Raw genomic sequence first — 20,810 nt, forward strand, 5'->3', positions numbered from 1 at the left:
ATTGGCCTGCTAATATTGTCCGTAGTCCCTGCGCCACGCTGTTCGCATACCGACGCCGTGGAATAACCGTGATCAAAGTCATCCGTCCATTGACATCCCATAGACACTGCTATTTTAGATCACTGCAATCCAACACGTAGAACGCCTACAGGGCCAAGACATAATTGATTATCGGCTGCACTTGGCGGTGTTCAGCGCGTTGTCGTTCGTCGATTTGTTCCCTCAACTGATTTACTGATTTCCGGAAAATTCGAATTGATTTGTATATTTGTGACCGGCTTTGCATCTACTACCGGAATATTACATTTTCATTGGTAAGTAAATTTCCTCTTTTTTTCGGTCACACGCGATTACAAGTGGCTCTTCGGTCGTTGCACATGACCATTGGTTTTTCAATTGTAATTTGTCGAACAAGGTTGTTTCCAATTGCAAGTACATCGTCTCACAATTTTCCGGTAAGATTTTTGAACTCTGAAACGACTGAACAACTTTTACGTGGGCGGATCGACTCGGTTTGTGGACATAACACGAATGTTTTTGATTTATTACATATTAAAATACCAACATCATTAAAAATACTACAATAATATTCACGGGTTTTACTAATTGCTACACGATTTGCAATTAGGATGTATATGAACAAAAAAATCAGTAATAGCTTTTATAATGTTAGTTCTTGTTCATACGTTAATGGCAATTGAACAAAAAAAAAAAAAACAATTCCACCATCAGCGCGATATATCGTGATATCATTAATAATTCATACAGGCATTTGTCGGGGCATGGTTTATGATAATTGGATAATCCGTTTAGTCCTTAAAGTTTAAAGCTAACGTTAAAGTTAAAAAAGTAAAATTGAATTTTAAAATTGTAGTAATAATTTGAGTTGCAATAAAAAACCCAATAGGAAAATTGGTAATCAAATAAAAGGTCAGTTTATATCTTGAAATATTTTGTTGTGTTAACATTTTTTAGAATAGTTTATAAAATGTATAAAGAAAAGAATCTTTGTATACATTTTTATCTTGCAGAGAGAGGGATGTAATAATCCCAAACTATTTGTCTGTTATTATTAATACTACTATTATCATGTAGATTGTGTAGTGATATTATAATTTAGTAATAGTCAGGGTTTGTAATCGTTTAGTTTAATATAAAAGGAAGCAAGTTCAAAGGAAGCTTTGTCTGGTCAAATATTGAAGAAAATCTGCAACCTATTATTTTAAAGGCACTTATGGCTGTCTTGACAGGAAAAGCACATGATGCTATACGTTTTATCGAATGTGACAAATATTGGAGTCAATTAAAAATATTTTCGGTAATATAAATTCTATTCCCAGTCTACAAATGCAATTAAGTTATCTTCAATAAATGCCAAAAGAAGACGAATTTGTTTTTAGGAATCGTATATTAAATATTCAAAATAAAATTAACTGGGACATTAAATATGGGTAAAAAGTATACAGAAAGCAAAATTATTGCAGAAACTGTAGCTAAACAAGCACTTGCTATTTTAATAAATCGGCTTCATGATTCACTAGGCGTAATACTAAGGGCAAGAAACATTACAGCATTTGAGGAGGGAATTTCTCTGGCTTCTGAACAACTTTAGGGTATGCCTTTTTAAAATTAGACTTCAATGGAGGGGGGGGGGTTATGTGTGAAAGACAAGTTTGATGTAGCAGAACCGTGGTTCCCAATACTAAGTGGGGGACTATTAGGACGATTTGTCTTGAACAGAAGATAAAGCAATCATCGATGGAAATAATGAAGTACTAATATTTCCGGAAGAAAACCAATTAAATAAATCAATAATTATACCGGCAAGAAGTAATTGTCTAGTAAATATTAAAGTAAATAAATCGTTTAGGGAAAATGACCAACAGGAATGCGGGTTAATTTAAAAACAGGAATTAACAGAGGATGTTATCATAGGTAATTGTATTAGTAAAATAAATGGAGACAAAATAATTAGGAATATATAATTAACATTCATCTTAAAGGGGCGAAAGAAGGTCCGAATTCACATAAACAATGTCAAACAATTTTTTTGAATACAATTTTGTAAATGAAACGTTAACTTTTCTTTATAAAATTTTTTTAAATTATAATATTAGCAGTAGAATAACAGTATTATTGATTATTGTTTCAGGTCAAAACTACAATTGATAATAGCAGATTTTGAGTTTACCAATGTCAACGGAAAAGATATTTTATTAGTATCTGGAGCTTTATCAAATAGCCTAGACAAATTCAAAGTGGTCAAATTAGTAGGAAGACCGTTAATATTGGCAAAGGAGAAAAACTAAGGGTATTTTAAAGGGCAAACCTACCAAAAGTAAAGGGTAGTATAAGAAGAATTTTTCGGAATGAACCGGAAAAACGGATACCACTTTTAAACGAACTAAGAGAAAGTGTTTACAATAAGGGAATCAACACCTTATCGACGGTGTTTATCCAAGGATATTTGCATAAGGACAATAGATCACCTATATTGGTTTTCTGGAATGGTAATAAAGATCAAAATATAATGGAAAGGCTAAGATTGCCCAATATAAAACTTATGCTTAACCGCGTACGACGAGGAGAACAACGGGATATTCTACTTAAAACTAGCCAATCTATCTAAGGAAAACAAAGTGGTATTAATCAGTATACCAATGAGAAAATATGAGAACAACGGAAGATTGTTAAAAAATACCAAGTCACGGAAATCATACGAATCATGTTTAAAATTAAATAAATAATAGACCTTACTTTTGTTACAGGCTGCTAATAACAGTGTCAATCAGCATCAAACTGAGCCATTGCAAACAATTTAACGACATACAAATCAACGAGAATGTATTTTGAAAACCAAGGACAAATTAAAATCAACACGGCGGAATGGACAATAGCTACCTTGACCTAAACCATTTCGTATCAAAACAAATATTGTTAAATGAACATTTAAATCAATCTCGGGAACTTTGTATAAGTAGCTCAGACGCAGAACCGATTTCAACATCAAACTCAAACATAACTTTAAAAACTGGTAATCAGACTTCTTGTTGGGAATTATGGGAAAACTGGTATGAATTAGGCCAACAAATAACTTCATTCGCGGGAGAGGTGATATCAACAGACTTTGTGAGGGAGAAAACGGATTTGTCTTCTTCCGTTTTAGAAAACGTAATATTTGTAAAATTAAATAATAATATAGCTTTAAAGTATAATAAATTAATTGATTAAATTGATAAACTTGAGTGAATCAAAATGAAAATGGAAAAAGAACAAATCAAAATAATTAAAAACAAAATTAAATATATCCAAATTTTAGCTTATATTCTAATAATACCGAAATGATGTTATTAATTGATAATTTAAAAAAAACAATTTTGAAATAAAAATGATTCACCGGTAAGCAATAAATTCTTTTGGGCAAAGATTTACGAAGAACAATTGTTTTTACATTTAGATAATATGTCACAACAAAATATTTTAGAATTATTTACCTTATCAGATACGATTAATTATGCAAAGATAGGATTAATTCAGCTATTGTCACCTAAAGAACTATTAGAACGGATTTACCAATTGAATTAGGTTTAACAAACAAATAGTTTGAGATTATTAAAATAGGTAGAATAACTTATAATATTATCTTCGTTGCTGAAAATGCCCACTTTTGTGAAAAATATAAAACGGTTAACAAAACCATAACAAAAAGGGTGGTGAATTTAATATTTTTTTTTTTTGACCATTTATTGAAAATAATAATTCATTATCTGTAAATGAAAAGTAGTTTAATTGAAGAATGCGAGATGTGGGTATCACAATAAGTTTTATTTCTATGTATTTAGAAATGTATTAATGATTAGTAAATATAAGTTCTCAAACATTGTGAAATCCATTATTGTTTAACAGGTTTTTTATTGATTATTTTTTAACTGTCTCATTATTGTTCATACATATGTATTTCGGGGCTAGTAGAATAATATGTGTTAAATAATCTTTTATTTCTTAAATAACATATTTTACTTGTAACACTGTGGTGTTTTTTTTTTTTAAATATACCTTACTACTTATAATTTTATTGGTTTATTAATTTTGGGTAATTATTATCAAAACCGTATATTATAACCGGTGTTTTTGTAAATGTTTCCCAATTTACAATATGAAGCATATTCAGACAATTTTTTCGAGGTTCCAAAAAAAGATTTGAATTAAAAACCTATTCATATTGAAATGGTTTTTGCGTTTTCTGCTGTTGTTTTTTGTAATTGTTCTTTGTTGTACAAATGTTACAAATACGAAAATATTTCACTAAAACAATTGATTTTTTATTCCATATAATTGTCGATATACTACTTTATGTTTTTATAACTTGATGCATTATGTTTTCATGGTGACACAAAAAGTAAATAAATTAATTCCACTATATTTTAAGATAAAAGTTAAATTAATTAATTCGTCAATTGTCAGCACTTATTATCTAAATAAATAAATTTACAAAATATTTTTTTTCTCTTGAATTACTAGCATAGTGAGGTCAAAGCATACATATTAGGGCGGGGTAGATTACACGTTTTCCAAAAATATTATAACTGAATGTTAAATCACTAACAAATAAACTTCAAGTAACACCATGTTTTTTAAAATTGTATACCTATTTTACACTACATTTACATATTAATTAAGCAAGCTTATAAATTGTATAAAGCGTCATCAGTTTAATTAGATTGGTTCTAAGGTTTTAGACACATAATGATCTTAAATTTGATCCTTTACAAAGTAATAGCAAACGATTAGATTGATAGAAATTCAAAAGTAAAAAAAAAGTTTTTTAGGGGAGGTGTACAGACGCTGTCTTTTATTTATTAAAGGTTTTGTTGATTACTTTATAGCTGTACCATTAATTTTCAAAATTTTCAGGCTTATAGAATAAAATGTATTAAATACTTTCTTATTGAACAAATAACTATTTTATTTGTAACTTTTTGGTTTTAACTTTTTTACTATGTACCTTACAACTTATAATTTTATTGGTTCATTAGTTTTAGGTGTTGTACTATTTGGGTGTTTATTAGCAAGACCGTATATTACAACTGGTGTTTTTGTAAATTTTTCCCAATTTGCAATATGAAGTATAAAAAGATATTTTTTCGATGCTGAGATTTGAATTGAAACCCGATTCCTATAGAAATGGTTTTTATGTTGCCCTTGAAAATTATTTTTCACCTACTTTTAGTATTCAAGACTAAACAATTCCACTATTTTTCAAAATAAATATGCTTAAGTTAAAATTAATTCAATATAAAATATTAGGTATATTAAATATACATATACATATACATATATAAATATATATATATATATATACATATGAGATCAGTCTTTTGCACTAAATTAGCAAAATAAATGTATAAAAATATATATATATATTATTTTATTTAAAATACTAGCATAATGAGGTTGGAGCGTATTAGGGTGGGGAGAGATCACACGTTTTCCAAAAATATTATAACTGAATGTAAAGTCACTATCAAATGAACTTCAAGTAACATCATGTTTTTTTTTACTCTTATATTTTATACATACAATACACTACAATTACATCTAACCAAGCAAACTTATAAGTTTTTATTTTTCAACTATAAAATTTTTATAAAGATTATTTAAATTGTTTTTCTAGTATTTAATACACAACGACATGCGTTTTTGGCCAGATCCGACAATTGTCTTAAACCTCAATATCACCAAACCACTATTTCCCATTTATTAACATTTGTTCTTAAATTTAAACCTTTGCAAATTTATAGCAAACGATCAAATATAATGAAAATTTAAAAGCAAAGTTTATTTTTATTTTTTAACTCTGATGCGGAGTTGTGAGGCTATTGGTTTTAGTTTGATGTGAGCTCTTTTGTAGTGTCTACACACTGTTATCTTTTTAATACTGAACCAATTTCTTCGAGTAGCAACTCTATAAATCACAAATTTTATCGAATTAACTGTAAGTACCTTTGAGAATTAGTAAAAAAGTTTAAAAACGTCTTTCTTGCTCACCCAATATTGGGAAAACCAACAAAAAACTATAAGAGTTTTCAATTTTTAACTGTGATTTTAATACGTTCAGTTACGATAATTCCTGCTTCATGCTTGACCGAACAGGATATAATTATTTAGGGATATGTTTTATATATTAATACTGCTACATGCTCAAGTAGATAACTGATATTTTGTCCACCCATTTAGAATGCATAATGTAGCCCAGATATTCATAGTCTCGATATTTGACGGCATGGGAGTTTATTAAATAAATAAAGTGCTGACGCAACTTTTGACATATTTTCTGTAAAAAAAAAAAAAAACGATAAAACACAGCTTTGGTTTAAAGACATCGATATGTTTGTATAGTTTATACACAACAACAAGTAGAACTACTTGTTCAAACATTTTGTGTTATGAAAAAAATACACATTTAATGTATACAACTTAAGTACACATAGGAGGGGCTTCAGATCCCATTGCCCATTGTTTATGCCTACTGGTAAGTAATACATACTGGTATTCGTATCATTTTAGTTTTTTTTTCAATTCTATAGAAAACGGGTATTTTTCTGCAAATGCCTTTGTTGTCAAAGCGTTTACTTTAATAAAAAACAAAACAGGCATCCAGAAACGTTGAAAATCTTTAAAAGTTTAACGTAACCAGAAAAATACAATGTTTTTAAAGTTCTTTTCTTTGTTGGTTTTTATTATCGTAGCTGCTAGCTGTAATTCAACGAAACAATATGAAACTACAGATTCAGCTGCACCTGCACAGATATCAGCTGAAGCCGAGGTAATTTATACAATTTTTTTTTAAAACTATTAGGTTTATATTGTGCTGAATCGTTTATAATATAAAAGTTAAAGTTTTCCTATAAATCCATCTATGAAACAATTATTTTTTTTTTTTTGCTTAAAGGTTACAGTTAAAACCTTGGTCATAAATATACACAAAACAAAAATACTTTTTTAATATTGTTATGTTAGATTAAAATCAGTACAGTAACCTAATCGTTTGAGTTGAATTCATTCAATATAATAAATGTTTCATTTAACATTTTTGTTTAGCCCAAAATATTCGGGCAGGACCAACTCGAGAAATCTGATGCTGAACTGGAACATGAAAAAAAGGTAATTTATACTATTATTTTCACTCTTTGATTTAATAATTAACCCTGCATCAGTCGCTCGTTCTATTACTGTGGTACACCGATAATAAATTTTATTTTAAATGGTTTTAGATTTTCTTCGTCCCAATGGTAATTATATTACCTTTAAATGACATTGTATAGTTGATATCTGTTATGATTTTGGACTTTATTTGTTAGTGTAATTCTGTATATTGAGCTATGCTGTATAATACATTGTATAAAAACAATATGTAAACATTTTTTATTTTTTTATTAAACCCAATGATATATTGTGTGGTTCACGATAAGTGGATCACCCTGTATACGTCTATATACATTTAAATATATATTTTAATAATATTGTTTTATTTATTCTCCGTTAAATTGTTACGGTTCCTTTTTGTAAGTATTAAATTAATTAATATTGTACATACATGATACAAAATATACAATAATTATGTGAATTGAACAATGTGGTCAAATCGTTAATTTATGTTGCAATAATACATTTTAATTAGCAAAATTGTAATTGTTCTACACGTGTAGACGAGCGACTACTCGTGTGGTATTAAACCACGTGACTGATGCAGGGTTAATTATTGTTATCCATAATTTTGAATGTAATAAATGTCGTATTCCAAATAAAATTAAAATAAAAAAATTAAGCATAAAAAGTATTTGTTAATTATACCGTATATGTCTATGCGTATTATGATTTTATATTCGGATTTTTTTATGAAATTAACATTTGTATCGATAAAAAATGTTCAGATTATAGAAGATTCGTATAACGATTGTTTAAATTGGGCGAGCCAGGGTCTAGCAGAAATTCGTGACTATATTACCTTGAAAATACTATTCCTATACATGGGTGGTCTAGTAGAAGATCTTGTGGATATCGAAGAACGTGTCGAGAGTTATACAAAAGCAGCGGAAATGAAAGGTAAACATTAACAATATTATATATAATATACATATAGTTACTTAATATTTTATTTTACCTTGATGTGAAACTGTAAAGAAGTTAGTTTTAAGGAAGTATTCTTATTCGCCTCTATATAAAATGAAATATTCACCTTGTGGTTTTTACTTACACACATTATTAATCTTATAATTTTATCAAATATTTTATGCACCTTTAAAGTTTTTAACAGATAATGTCTGGAAGATTTAAAAAATGTCAAACAAAATATCTTATAATACATATAAGGTGCCCACTGCACTTCAGTATGCCCATGTAATAACTATTAACATTTTATAACTGTTTAAATTCAAATTTGTATGTTTTGTTTTTGTTTAGACGAAATACGTTTTGAACAGTTTAGTGTATTTTTAAAATACTATTGCAAACAAGAATACTCAATTATGACATTACAAGAATGTGCTGAAGAGAAGAAAGAAGAAGCGGCAAAAAGGTCACTTAAAGAATTGACAACTTGACTTTTAAAAAATGTTGCATATTTTGAAATTATTGAAATAGTTAAGACTTTTATGAAAAATGTTTAAATTAAAAAAATGTCATAAGTCAATCGTATGAGAACATAATACAAATTTATCCAAAATATAAAATCATTGAACATTGTTTACTTTTAAGCATAAAGTCTGATAAAGTTAATGAGAACAGTACAAGTGGCTTGGGTGTTATTATAATTGCACAAGTTTAAATAATAATAATTTATCATACGGTTTGTCCAATAAAATGGTTGGGAAAAAAAAAGCACCAAATATCGCCTACAACGGGACAACTTTATACAACTTTTAAAGCAAAAAAAAAATGTTAGCTCGTGTAATCATTATGCGAAAGTAGTGTAAATTAGATATCTAACGAAAGAGACAAAAAATTAGTATGATGGTAATTTAAGTAAAATAACAATACAAAAGTAACAGATAAAACAATATTAAGATGATTAATTATTATATTATATAATGGAGTTGTGGGTTATGACTATAAATCTCACACAATGAGATAAAAGCTATTATAGTTTTAATAAATACAATTAGTTTGACACAATGCAATAATTACATAATAAAACATGTATAACTTATTTTTTTTTTTTTCCTATCTGGAAAAATTTTAACGAGTAGTACGATTATTTTCTAACTTGTACAAGTTAAAATGTTAATCGTGTGAACAAAAAAATAAAACAGCTAAGAGAAATAAAAATGGTGACGTTTTGAGCATAAATGAGTATAAATTAATTTAACACTTTAAATGCCAAAGTAAATAACTGAACTGGGATCCCCGGCACTATCAATGGCAGTTAAGGTGTTAAAAAAAAACAATTCTTAAAAATATTCATTAGAATAAAATTCGTTTCATATTTTGTCAACTAAAACTAAAGAACCATTGAATCGTCGTGAAAGCTAAGTTTACAATCATAAGGTATAACTACAAAATCAATCTAAGTATGACCACCATACGCATTTCCTTCAACGGTTGGCTTTATACGACTTTTATAGAAAAGAACTGAATAGAAAATGGTTATTGTGTAATTAAAATGTGAAAGTAGTGTAGAACAGCTGGTAAAAAATAAAAAACACAACATTATTATCTTTGAATTTGTTACTGCGACACGTATTAAAATGAATTACATTAAAAAACAAAAGTTGAGCTTTGAGAGTTGTGAGTGTATACAGGTTAAATAATTAAAATAAGTTAATTAAGAATGATTATAACAGGATCTTTTTATATTGTGTTTATAATAGTGAACCAGGGAAGTGATAATTTAATGATAAAGTTTAGTGTGATATTATACAAAATAATTTGAAATTGTATAATAATGCGGTATTACAAACAATATTAACTAAACAGATATTTAAATGTTGCATGTTTTTCTCAAAAAGTTGGAATTTTCGTACGAAGAAAAAGTTATTGTTTTTTCTTAACAAATTTAATTGGTTTGACCTATCATAAGTAATAATAACAATTATTGTTGGTAGTTATTATTTGTGTACGCGAAATAGTAATATAATAGTGTGAAATAGTATCAAGTATTAAAATATAATTTAGAAATTATCAATACAGAATAGTAGTGGGATCAAAAAACACAACGACATTGTCTTTTATTTTTTTTTTTTGCTTTCTTGTTAAAACTTTTCTTCAATACGCAATTTTTTTCCACACTGGTAAAATGCGGTATAATTTTGTGTATTCCCAAAGGCTTTAAATTTTCATAGGTGCACATAGCTGTTATTGAAATATAAAAAATATGTGAATAAAATATGATTGTGTAACGCATAGACGTTGTCTGAATATTGTATATGGGGTTTTATTAGAAATCGGATATATTTTCTATTAAGAATGACTAAAAGTCAAATAAAAAAAAAAAAAAAATTAAACCATCTATGTGTACAAGGTAAAAGAAAAAAGTACAAGTAAAAAATGTAACAGATATGTACAGGGTGATTTTTTAATAATTGGCCACTCAATATTTCACCGAGATTAATTACTAATAACTGAATTGTTTTTTAATAGTGTTTTCATGACGTATATTGTGACAAAATCTTTCCTATAATGTTTATGTTCCTACCCCCTTCCAAACTGAACAACATTTTTATTTCAAATTTTGACACTTAACTTGATGCGTTGCCATACACATCAAGTATACACTGTATATCCACTTAGACTGTTAATTACTAGTATTGGATGATTATTAATAAAATTTGCATTCATAAAAACTAATTTGAAGGGAGGGAGGGTACATATTGAGAACATTTTAATTTGTGGACAATTGAGATCACATTATACAATATAAAAACACTATGAAAAAAAATTATTGTATTTATGATTTAAACAAGGTGAGATTTAGAGTTGCCCACGATAAAAAAGATCACCCTGTATACGTTATTTATTTTATAATACAAACCACAAGTGTCGCCCTAGTTTTTTTCATGAAATATTATAGTGCTTTGCAAAATATATTTTCATTTTACTTTTTTGATGGATATATGGAATACACCGACCTTACGACCAGTCGAATAAAATATTACAGTATACCTATTATCTTTCTTATAAGTTATATTTTTTGAATTGTTTCAATTATATTGTCCAGCACTATGAAGCTTTTCTGCATTTTAATAACGATTACATTTGTGAACGTTTCACCGATAATGACAGGTAATTGTTTAATTTTTACACGTACCTTTTCAAGGGAGTTAAAAATCTGAATAGAAAATTTAATATTTAATTCTTCATCGTAGCGGAATATGCAAATTCGGTTTGCATTACAAGTCAGTACCAAATTTTCATACGATATAAAATTGTTTTTAATTTTATCATTTCTGTACATAAGTTTGAAATAATTTATTACAGCTAACCACATGTATGCGGCTTTTGGTAGAAGTAAGATAATTTTTGATTTTCAGATGATTTATACATTTTTAACAAGCTATAGATTGTTTTTATATCAGTTTAGAATATAAGTGAAGGGGGTACTAGTATACCAAATTATTCTATATTATCACTACATTGTAATAGAAAATCGAATACACTATATATTTTTTATTCAAAAAATCTATTCCTATAATTAAACGGAGCTTCGTATACGAAATATTTAAGGAAAAAAGGATTTTTAATCAATTTCGATCATGTAAATTTATTTACCAGTCACTTTGTACAAGCTTTAAGGTATAATTTTTAATTAAAATAATGCTTGCTAACAGAATTTCAAAAAATCTAACAAAATTTCATCAACATAGGATTAACTTATAAGGATCATAATTTATTGTATTTTATGAACAAGATAATATTATTATATCTTGTCTGTCCTGAGTTTACAACAAAAACAATAATTCTTATCACTATCTACCTTTTTTAAGGCCTTAAAAATAGAAAAAATAATTTTAATGACCTTGATGACAATTTTTAGAAAGGTATAGACTATCTAAAAATGTGTTAAAAAATGTTGTATGAATTATTTATAAGAATCGAAACGTTGAAATAAAGTTAAAAAAAAATGTCAAATAATAACAAATTGACAAATAACAATACTAATGTTATGGAGAAACTTAATTTATTTGGTCAGATGCTAAATTTAAACGAATTGTTAACTAACATTGTGTTAAGAGTGTATTTAACAATAATTGGTGAATGATTTCATTTGAAATTTTATACATAGCTAAAACCACTTTTTGCTTATAGATCCTGTTGGAATGGAAACTGCAATTTCAAATATTATTAACGGAGACAAACCGTTCGGTAATCATTATTATGCAATAAAAAAAAAAAAATTATATATAGATTGCTACTCGAAAAAAATGTTAAAATTGTAGTGTTTTAAAAATATCGAACATCATTCATTCATCAATTTCTATTATTTCTATTTCAGAGACACTTAATTTGATGTTGGCTATGCCAGGTAATAATATTTCTTATCTCTTATTGGAAGTATTTTCACACAGTTTTTGATAACAGGTAATAACTAATTTGGGCATAACATATTTTCGTTTTAATTTCAGATAAAGCAAATTTTAGATTCACAATTCAGCACGGTAACCAATTGTTATATACTACTAATACTTTACACAGATTCTTATATAACAATATAATTAATTTTTTTTCCAATGGCTTAAACTTTCAATCGATAGTAGTCTTTCCGAAAAAAAACTCCTTAGATTTTAAACGTCTACTTCAAATCTAAGTAGTACATCTCGTTTTTTCGTTTATTTTCATAGAAAAGATTAATTTTTCACTGAAAAAATTCTAGTTTAAAAAATATGTTCTTTCTTTCATTTTTTTGACAACTTTCACGTCGTCTATGAAAAACTGGTCTCAAGATTTACTAAAAAAAAAAAAAATTTCAATTAAAATCTAACAAATAAATGGATAGGTGTATACTTGATTTTTTATTAATTACGAAAAATATTAAACCCTAGCGTTTCGTTAGCGAACAGCCATTTTTCAGGTCATTCATGTCATGTGAGTACATGTTATGTCATCTAATTTACTATTTGAAAATAATTAGTATGTACATAGTTAATTATCCACATAGCTTCATAACATATTTTTGTTTAAATTTCAGATAATTCATTTATTATCAACTTACCAGGTACCTATTTGTATATATTTTATACTCCTAACATTTGTTAAGAATTTATTTTATTGCTTATTATATTTGACAACTAGTTAGTGAAAATTGGGTTTCATTGAGATTTGTTAGCCTTAACAACAACGATTGTTAAATTAATCACCCAATATCGGCTTGTTAAAAAGTTAATCGGCATGTTAAAATATATTGTAGTACTTATATATAATACTTATATTATTATTGTTCAGAAATTGTTTTATAAGTTTTTTTGACCTAGTATACTGGTAATATATAATAATAAATTACACATTTGATGAGGAACTTCTTTATATTGAGTATTTAGAGAACAATTGAAAAGACAACTAGGTAGATTAGGTAAACAAGAATGGCAGAAACTTGCATGCATTATAGGTTCAAATATCATAATTTATTGTATTTTGTAATTTAGATAATGTTATTATGTCTTGTCTGTCCTGAGTAGAATAATGAAAATAATTCCTATCTCTTAGGTAGTTTTTTTTAGGTCTTCGAAATAGAAAAAAATATTTTTAATCACCTTGATGACAAACTATTTTCAGAAAGGTATAGACGGAAAGGTTCAGACTATCTAAACAATGGGTTAAAAAATTATATATATAAATTATTTAGGTAAAAACGAAACGTTAAATGAAAGTAAAATAAAATGCCAAATAATGACAAACTTACAAATTAAATAATACAATCGCTTATCAGTTATCACATAACTTAATAACCAATGAGAACGTTGGAATCGAGGTAACCGCTTTGGTAACCCAACTAACGTTTTGTTAACTTAACAAATAAAATTTAACAACAATAATGTTAAGGTGAAACTTATTTCATTTAACCAGATGTTAAATTTAAAGAAACTGTTAGCTATCTTTGTGTTAAGAGTGTATTTAACAATAGTTGGTGAAACCGGCTGATAATCTATTATATTAAAATTCCTGTCATAAGAAAATGTATGTTATTTTTTTTGTATTTCAGAAAATATTGCCGTAGCTGATCAGAAGGCAGTGCAAGAAGCAATATTCCAAGTTACAAGTAAATAATATAAAGTCTAACACACATTAATGCGAATTATTAAAAAAAAATCATAATTATTAATTTTAATGATCATTTGAATTATAATTCAAACATTTGTGTGTGTTTTTTTGTGTAAAATATTAAAATTTTTCATATTTTTTGTACAGATATCCAAGCGCCTCAACTTGGCCGCAACGAAAGTAAGCAACCATTTAATAACTAACGAAAAATAGCCCTAAAATCCAATTTTATAAGCCTATTAACCTTTTTTTTTTAAATTTCATACGTTAACAACGAAACTGACTTTTGTCACAGCTTATTCGAATGATCGTAGCACATTGTCTCGGCTTGGAGAAAAGAGACGAAGAATAATTGGAAATATTACACAAAATGTACTTATCACTGCATTAGGTGAATATAAATATTTTGTGTAGATTTCTACTAGATTTACTTTTAATTATAATTATTCTAATCGATGTACCATTCAAATAATACATTTATAATTTATACACATCTCAACTAGTAATTTTTTTTTCCACATATTATATGTTTGTATAGTCTATGCTATAGTCATTTGCTTTCTAGTAAACCAGCATATGATACTGTCTATCCAAATATTCTAAATAATTACCAAAGGTTGTTATTATTGACGTCGTTTACAATTTCTGTATCAACATATAGTAACATAAATCATACGTTTAAGTTTTAACTATATTAAATACACTTATTAAACTATCATTTTGTAATAACATATTATATATTCAAATTTATACTATATGTGACATTTTTATATAACTATCATATCAATAATATATTATATTATTACATGAATAATATACAATACAAGTAGGCATAGAACTCACACAACATGAAGGAATGAGTTTTCTAGACTCTTATTTTAATATACAGCTCTTGATAGCATTATGATTAAACCATGTTTGTTTTGTTAATTTATAGTCATTTTAAACATTTTTGATCCGTTGCTTGTGCAATGTCCTTTTGTCAATAATTTTGCAAGATATATAAAATATTTAAGATTAGATAAGAATAGTACACATAAAATAAAATTGTATTATCCCAATCTGCTAGTTATGTTATAGAATAAAAAATATGAAATATGTCTTTTTTAACTTTGTCGAAGTTCCTCCAGGGGAGGCTTCTTTTTTCTGTCAATCTGCTCTTTGTAAATACTACATTTGTTATGCTTTTTGTTCTAAATTCTATAAGATTGTATGAATTACAATTAAATAAATTTCATTTCAGAATAGGTTACACAAAATAGGGTTTTTTTATGTGTAATGTAATTGTTTTTCAATGATTATATTTATACACGTGTATTAATTGGTTTTGAACAAAAAACAAAAGTAGTTGTAAGCTGAAATTGTCAAGTTTTTAAAAAACAATTTTTTTAATAATTTTTTAGATAAAGGAAGACCAGAATTCTCCAACCTTAAAGAAATATGTATTCTAATAGGTTTGGTCCGAAATATGCGATTCCCAGATACGTACATAAAAGCCGCTAGAGTTGAACAAGATGATCAAGATGATTTTGCTTGTATTTTAATTTCACAATATAGGAGATACCGATACAAACCTGATAACGGCTTTATTTTTCTGGTAAGACCAATGGGTAATGAACGTGTCGAAAACCTTATGGATGAGTTATTTAGATGGTTCTAGTAAAATAGACCCTCAATCGTAGTTAGCTTTTAAAAAAATAAATAGCATCTACTGTTTTATTTTTTTACTTTAATAATATTTATATGTCGCACTTGTATCCAAATTGTCATTTAATTTAATGTATTACATAATAAACAATTTCTTTTAGCGTTTTTTAAAACTTCGAACCGCTTGTGATTTTATTGAATTCTATCCGTTGCAGTGCATAAAATGAACTTAAAATAATAATACTACCTGCCCACAAAACAATATGATATTTACCTGAGAAATTATTGTATACTGCTTGTGCTAGTAATGTGCTAACAGTCACTATGGTGAAGACAGGCGCATACTTATCAATATAATCAAAGCCTTTATTATGATTTACCACTTAAATAATAAATCTATACATTTTACACATCTCGACATGTGATTTCTTATCCTTTCATGTTTTCGGTTTCATAAGTCCACACACTTTGTTTGGAGCTCCATTCTATTATGCAATATAATCCGTTATCAATTATTGTACCGATACAATTATTGGCATTAATATAATAATATGGTTTTAAGAAAAATTAAAAACATGTTGCACACATCTACAGGGTGATTCATTTTGTGTGTAAGGCACTAATTTTCTCAGAAGATATTAACATTTTCAACAATAATTTTTCCAAGATTTTTTGGCACACATTGTACTATATTTTTAAATATAATATTGAAAATCGTTATCACCAAACCTTTTATAAGTCAAAAAGGGCTTTTTGGTTTTTTTTTCATGGCAACATATGATTTTCGTTCCATAAGTTTGTAGACAACAAATATTGTAACGTTTGAATTTTGAATTTATTGGTACATATTTTGTTATGACTTTATACAGACATTAGTACGTGTTCGGAAAACGAAAGGTAGGCCATGTAGTATGACGGACTTAAGACTTAAGCTGGGTTTCAGTATCTATTATATTTTATGATTAATAGTTATCACAATCTAGTGCCTACTACACGGACTATATTAGTGACCAGTAATCATATATTTTATTGTTTGTACAAAAATCGCATAACATTTAAACATAACCTCATACAGGTAACAATTGTTGACAATTAGTGAAATAAGAAATTATAAACTTAATTAAAAAATGTAATTTAATTTCCTTCGTAGTAAATATCATATCATGAATAATGTACCTAGTTATGGCACAACTCATTATATTATAGACTTTTAAAATGTACACATAAATAAAAATACTACCTGTCCACAAAATAATATGATATTTACCTAAATAAATTACTGTATACTGCTAGTGCTAGTAATGTGCTAACAGTCACTATGCTGAAGACAGGCGCATACTTATCAATATAATCAAATCCTTTATTATGATTTTTTTAACTTACTTACCTAAATTTCGCACTTAAATAATACACATAAAAATACTTTAAATGGCCGATGTACCCAAATTATTGTGTTATTAAAAAATATGTTTGTATATAACATACTATGAAGTATTCTAAGTAAAACCAACTGAATATTTTACTTTAAAAATACCTTTTAAACTAAGCGATAATCTATAAAAAAAAAAAAAACTTTACATATTTTCATAATTTACACCTAGATTATATAAAAGAAAACAACGGTACCATGAGAAAAATATTTAAAATTTCTAATTAAATGAAAAGTAGTAAAATATATTTAATTTTAAGAAAGAAAATCATTTCCAGTTAAAAAAAAAAGATTCTATTTTTGTTTATGCACAACTTTTTAAAAAAAAAAATTGCCGTTCGTTCATAAAGTCACTTTTTATCGATTTCACATTATAATTTATTAATTACGAATAAATTGATTTTATTTTGTATCTCGTTGGATAATTTTTGGATTATAAATTTAAATAAAAAAATCCTTTCTTTTCCGAATTTATACATGTATATTGTTTATGTATGAATATATTATTGTTGATTGTTATTAATATTATTTCTTATAAAGGTTAGAAGGAGCTTTTTATTTTTTCTTCTCCTTTTATTTCGTTTTTTATGAGTAATGCAGTACTAAAGTCTGAAAATAAATAGTAAAAGAACATTTGCTGTGATTTTATTACAGTAACAAATTCTTCAAAAACCGTAAATAAATTTGTGCACCGTTTTAGTCGTTATGTATCACTAACCAAAATAGTAACGAACAAGAAGATGACTGAATATTTTACTTTAAAACGTGTATACCTTATAAACTAAGCGTTAACCTAATATCAAATAAACAAAATTATAATTCATGTCCACTGGTTTATACTATGATTGGTTTGGAGTTTACTGGCTTCAACTCTAATTTTAAGTAATTCCTGTAAACCTGTAACCTCCCTACCTCTACCATGATCTGTCACCAATATGCTCGGCCGATCCTACTGGGTCTAGAAAAAAAATTAATTTAAAATGTATTGATGAATATAGAAAAAAAACATTTATTTTACCACACTACCTAATCAACAGAGATTTTCCAAATATCGATAACGTTTGATTACATTCAGCTGATTGCAATAACCTAGACTCATACTCCTGCAATAATACAGTAAAGATTAATGTTACAATGTCAAATATCAAGGTACAGAAATATCCCATGATCTAAAATGGATAGAACACATCAATTCACCGACTACAAAAATAAGGAAACTCTCCTATTACTATAAAATAAATAAAAACCAAAGTATAACAGTATGCGAGGCGCTAGTAAAACCAACACTGACTTATGGCATAATTGCATGGAGTGCAGCAAATTAAAGTAATCTTAATCAATTTCAAATTACACAAAATTATATCCTAAAAATAATCTTAAATAAAACCCTTGGCTTTCGTGTAAATAACTTCTATGAGTAATTAAATATTTCCATTCGCATCTATTTAAAATAAAGTACCTATTTTTTTTTTTTTACCAACACTAATTATTAATCCTTTGATGTTATCAAATAGCGTATGCATCTTTAAAGTTTCTAACAGTTAATGTCCAGAATATTTTTAATAATTGACCAAACAAAATATCATATAATTCATATGAGGTGCCCACTGCACCACATTATGCCCATATAATAACATATTATTTTCATGTTTGAATTTAAAATTGTATGTTTTTTCTTGTTTAGACAAAATACATTTGGAACTGTATAGTGCGTTTTTCAAATACTATTGCGAAATAGAATACTCAAACATTACACAAATGTGCTGAAAAGAAACACCCAAGTTTATTATCAAAACCATATCATATTAAAACAGATGGTCTTGTACATTTTTCCCAATTCGCAATATGAAGTATAAACAGTTATTATCTCGATGCTTATATTATGTGTATAATGTATATTATGTATGGTTATACATATATTATAGGTTCGAATTGAATATTAACTATTCATATGGAAATGGATTTTGTGTTGTTTTCTGTATATTTTGTTATTGTTCTTCTTTGTACAAATGTTACGAATACGAACATATTTTACTAAAATATTTGACTTTTTGTTCGGTATAGGTCGTTTTTTACCATTTGTTTTTATGACTCAGTGAACATGATTATTTATTTTTTAAATAATACCTACCAATTCGCATCGGTCCCACGGAGCCGAAATAATAGTTATTAAAAACCTTACTTCAACCTTAAAATAACTCACATTTTGTCCTACTATAGAGTCTCCACAACAAAAGCGATAGTGAATTAAATTATTCACTTTTTGACAATTCTTTTTTAGAAAATAATAATTAATTATCCAACAAAAATACTGTGCACGAGGAAATAAATGTGAGACCGAGTGCAGCAAATTTATGTTATTTTTGCATTAGACGATCTTTTTAAGTCTAAAACCGTATCAAAATATGTCAAAGAAAAACTTTATGTAAGCTACGTAAGACCTGTACTGACTTATGCATGTGTAGTACAAGAAGTAATAAGTACAAAAGTATAAGAATGAAATGGGCAGTTATAGTATTAGACATACAACGACATGCATTTTTGGCATGATCCGACAATTGCCTTAAACCTCGTGAAACCTCTATTTTTCATTTATTTAAATTGGTTCTTAAATTTAAACTCTTACAAAGTTATAGCAAACGATCAGATTTATGTCAATCCAAAAACTAAAAATATTTCTTATTTTTTTAGCATTGATGCAGAGCTCAGAGGCTATTGGTTTCACTATGATGCCTACTATGGCTTCTTAGTCTTTAAAACCTTAAACCTTTTCAATACTGGACCAATTTCTTCAAATAAGGAACTTTATAGATCACAAAATTTTGTCTATTAAGAGTACCTTTGAAGAGTAGTAAAAGTTTAAAATTTTCACACTTATTTGCACACTTAAAATTGGGAAAAACAAAAAAAAAACCGATAAAAGTTTTCAACTGTGAAATTAATACGTTCAGTTACAATAATTCCTGTAGATCTGTACTCTCTCGGTTTCCACTTTGGTTTGACCACACTATGACTTGACCCCACTCTGCTGGCTTATTCGGATAATATCATTTTCAAGTAAACGCTTTGATGACATTCTATGGACTCTAAACTTCAATTTAATACTTTCTTACTGAAATGGCTTTTACTATACTTGGTTTGAACATCGTTTGCATCAAAGCGTTTATTTAAAAGTGATTTTATTACTTTTAGGTAATGTAATTCCTGTAAACTTATGTCCTAATCCCGTCCATACTCCGTCTCCACTATACGCTGACCCCCCCACTGTACTAGTATTTTGTCTAAAAAATTTATGGAATTAAAAAAAAAAATGCTCCAATCTAGAAAAAGAAAGGGCATACTCGTTTTTTGAAGGGTTAAACCGAATAAGGAATAATTATTTAGGAACATGTTTTAGGCAGGTTATCTCGATTATGAGGATAAAAAGTATACTGCTAGATGCTGAAGTAAATTTTATCGAATTAACTGTTAGGAATATGTT

General features: G+C 27.2%; 2 protein-coding genes and 1 long non-coding RNA gene across 4 annotated transcripts; all 3 read left to right on the forward strand.

The window, feature by feature from the left end:
• Positions 1–263: 263 nt before the first annotated feature.
• Positions 264–3,432, forward strand: LOC126844009 (uncharacterized). The gene is made up of 2 exons (XR_007686515.1): positions 264–455; positions 2,153–3,432. It is a non-coding gene; the product is annotated as an uncharacterized LOC126844009 (long non-coding RNA).
• A 3,009-nt stretch (positions 3,433–6,441) lies between these two features.
• Positions 6,442–8,615, forward strand: LOC126844017 (uncharacterized). Of its 2 annotated transcripts, XM_050581862.1 has the most exons (5): positions 6,459–6,532; positions 6,750–6,826; positions 7,102–7,164; positions 7,935–8,106; positions 8,464–8,615. In XM_050581862.1, exons 1-5 carry the CDS (start codon positions 6,523–6,525, stop codon positions 8,601–8,603), a joined length of 462 nt encoding a protein of 153 aa, XP_050437819.1. In that variant the 5' UTR covers positions 6,459–6,522; the 3' UTR covers positions 8,604–8,615. The 2 variants fall into 2 exon arrangements, with proteins under 2 accessions (XP_050437817.1, XP_050437819.1); XM_050581860.1 differs by having other exon boundaries at positions 6,442–6,826.
• A 3,711-nt stretch (positions 8,616–12,326) lies between these two features.
• Positions 12,327–20,079, forward strand: LOC126844007 (uncharacterized). Its single transcript, XM_050581850.1, has 9 exons — positions 12,327–12,360; positions 12,491–12,520; positions 12,621–12,653; positions 13,184–13,210; positions 14,195–14,251; positions 14,401–14,433; positions 14,549–14,644; positions 15,657–15,788; positions 20,021–20,079. Exons 2-9 carry the CDS (start codon positions 12,505–12,507, stop codon positions 20,077–20,079), a joined length of 453 nt encoding a protein of 150 aa, XP_050437807.1. The 5' UTR covers positions 12,327–12,360; positions 12,491–12,504.
• Positions 20,080–20,810: the final 731 nt, after the last annotated feature.

Source organism: Adelges cooleyi, unplaced genomic scaffold (assembly GCF_023614345.1).
Source record: "Adelges cooleyi isolate 19-005CV unplaced genomic scaffold, UGA_ACOO_1.1 ACOO_flye_CR_arks_rails_tigmint_CR_PRNA_592, whole genome shotgun sequence".
NCBI lineage: Eukaryota > Metazoa > Arthropoda > Insecta > Hemiptera > Adelgidae > Adelges > Adelges cooleyi.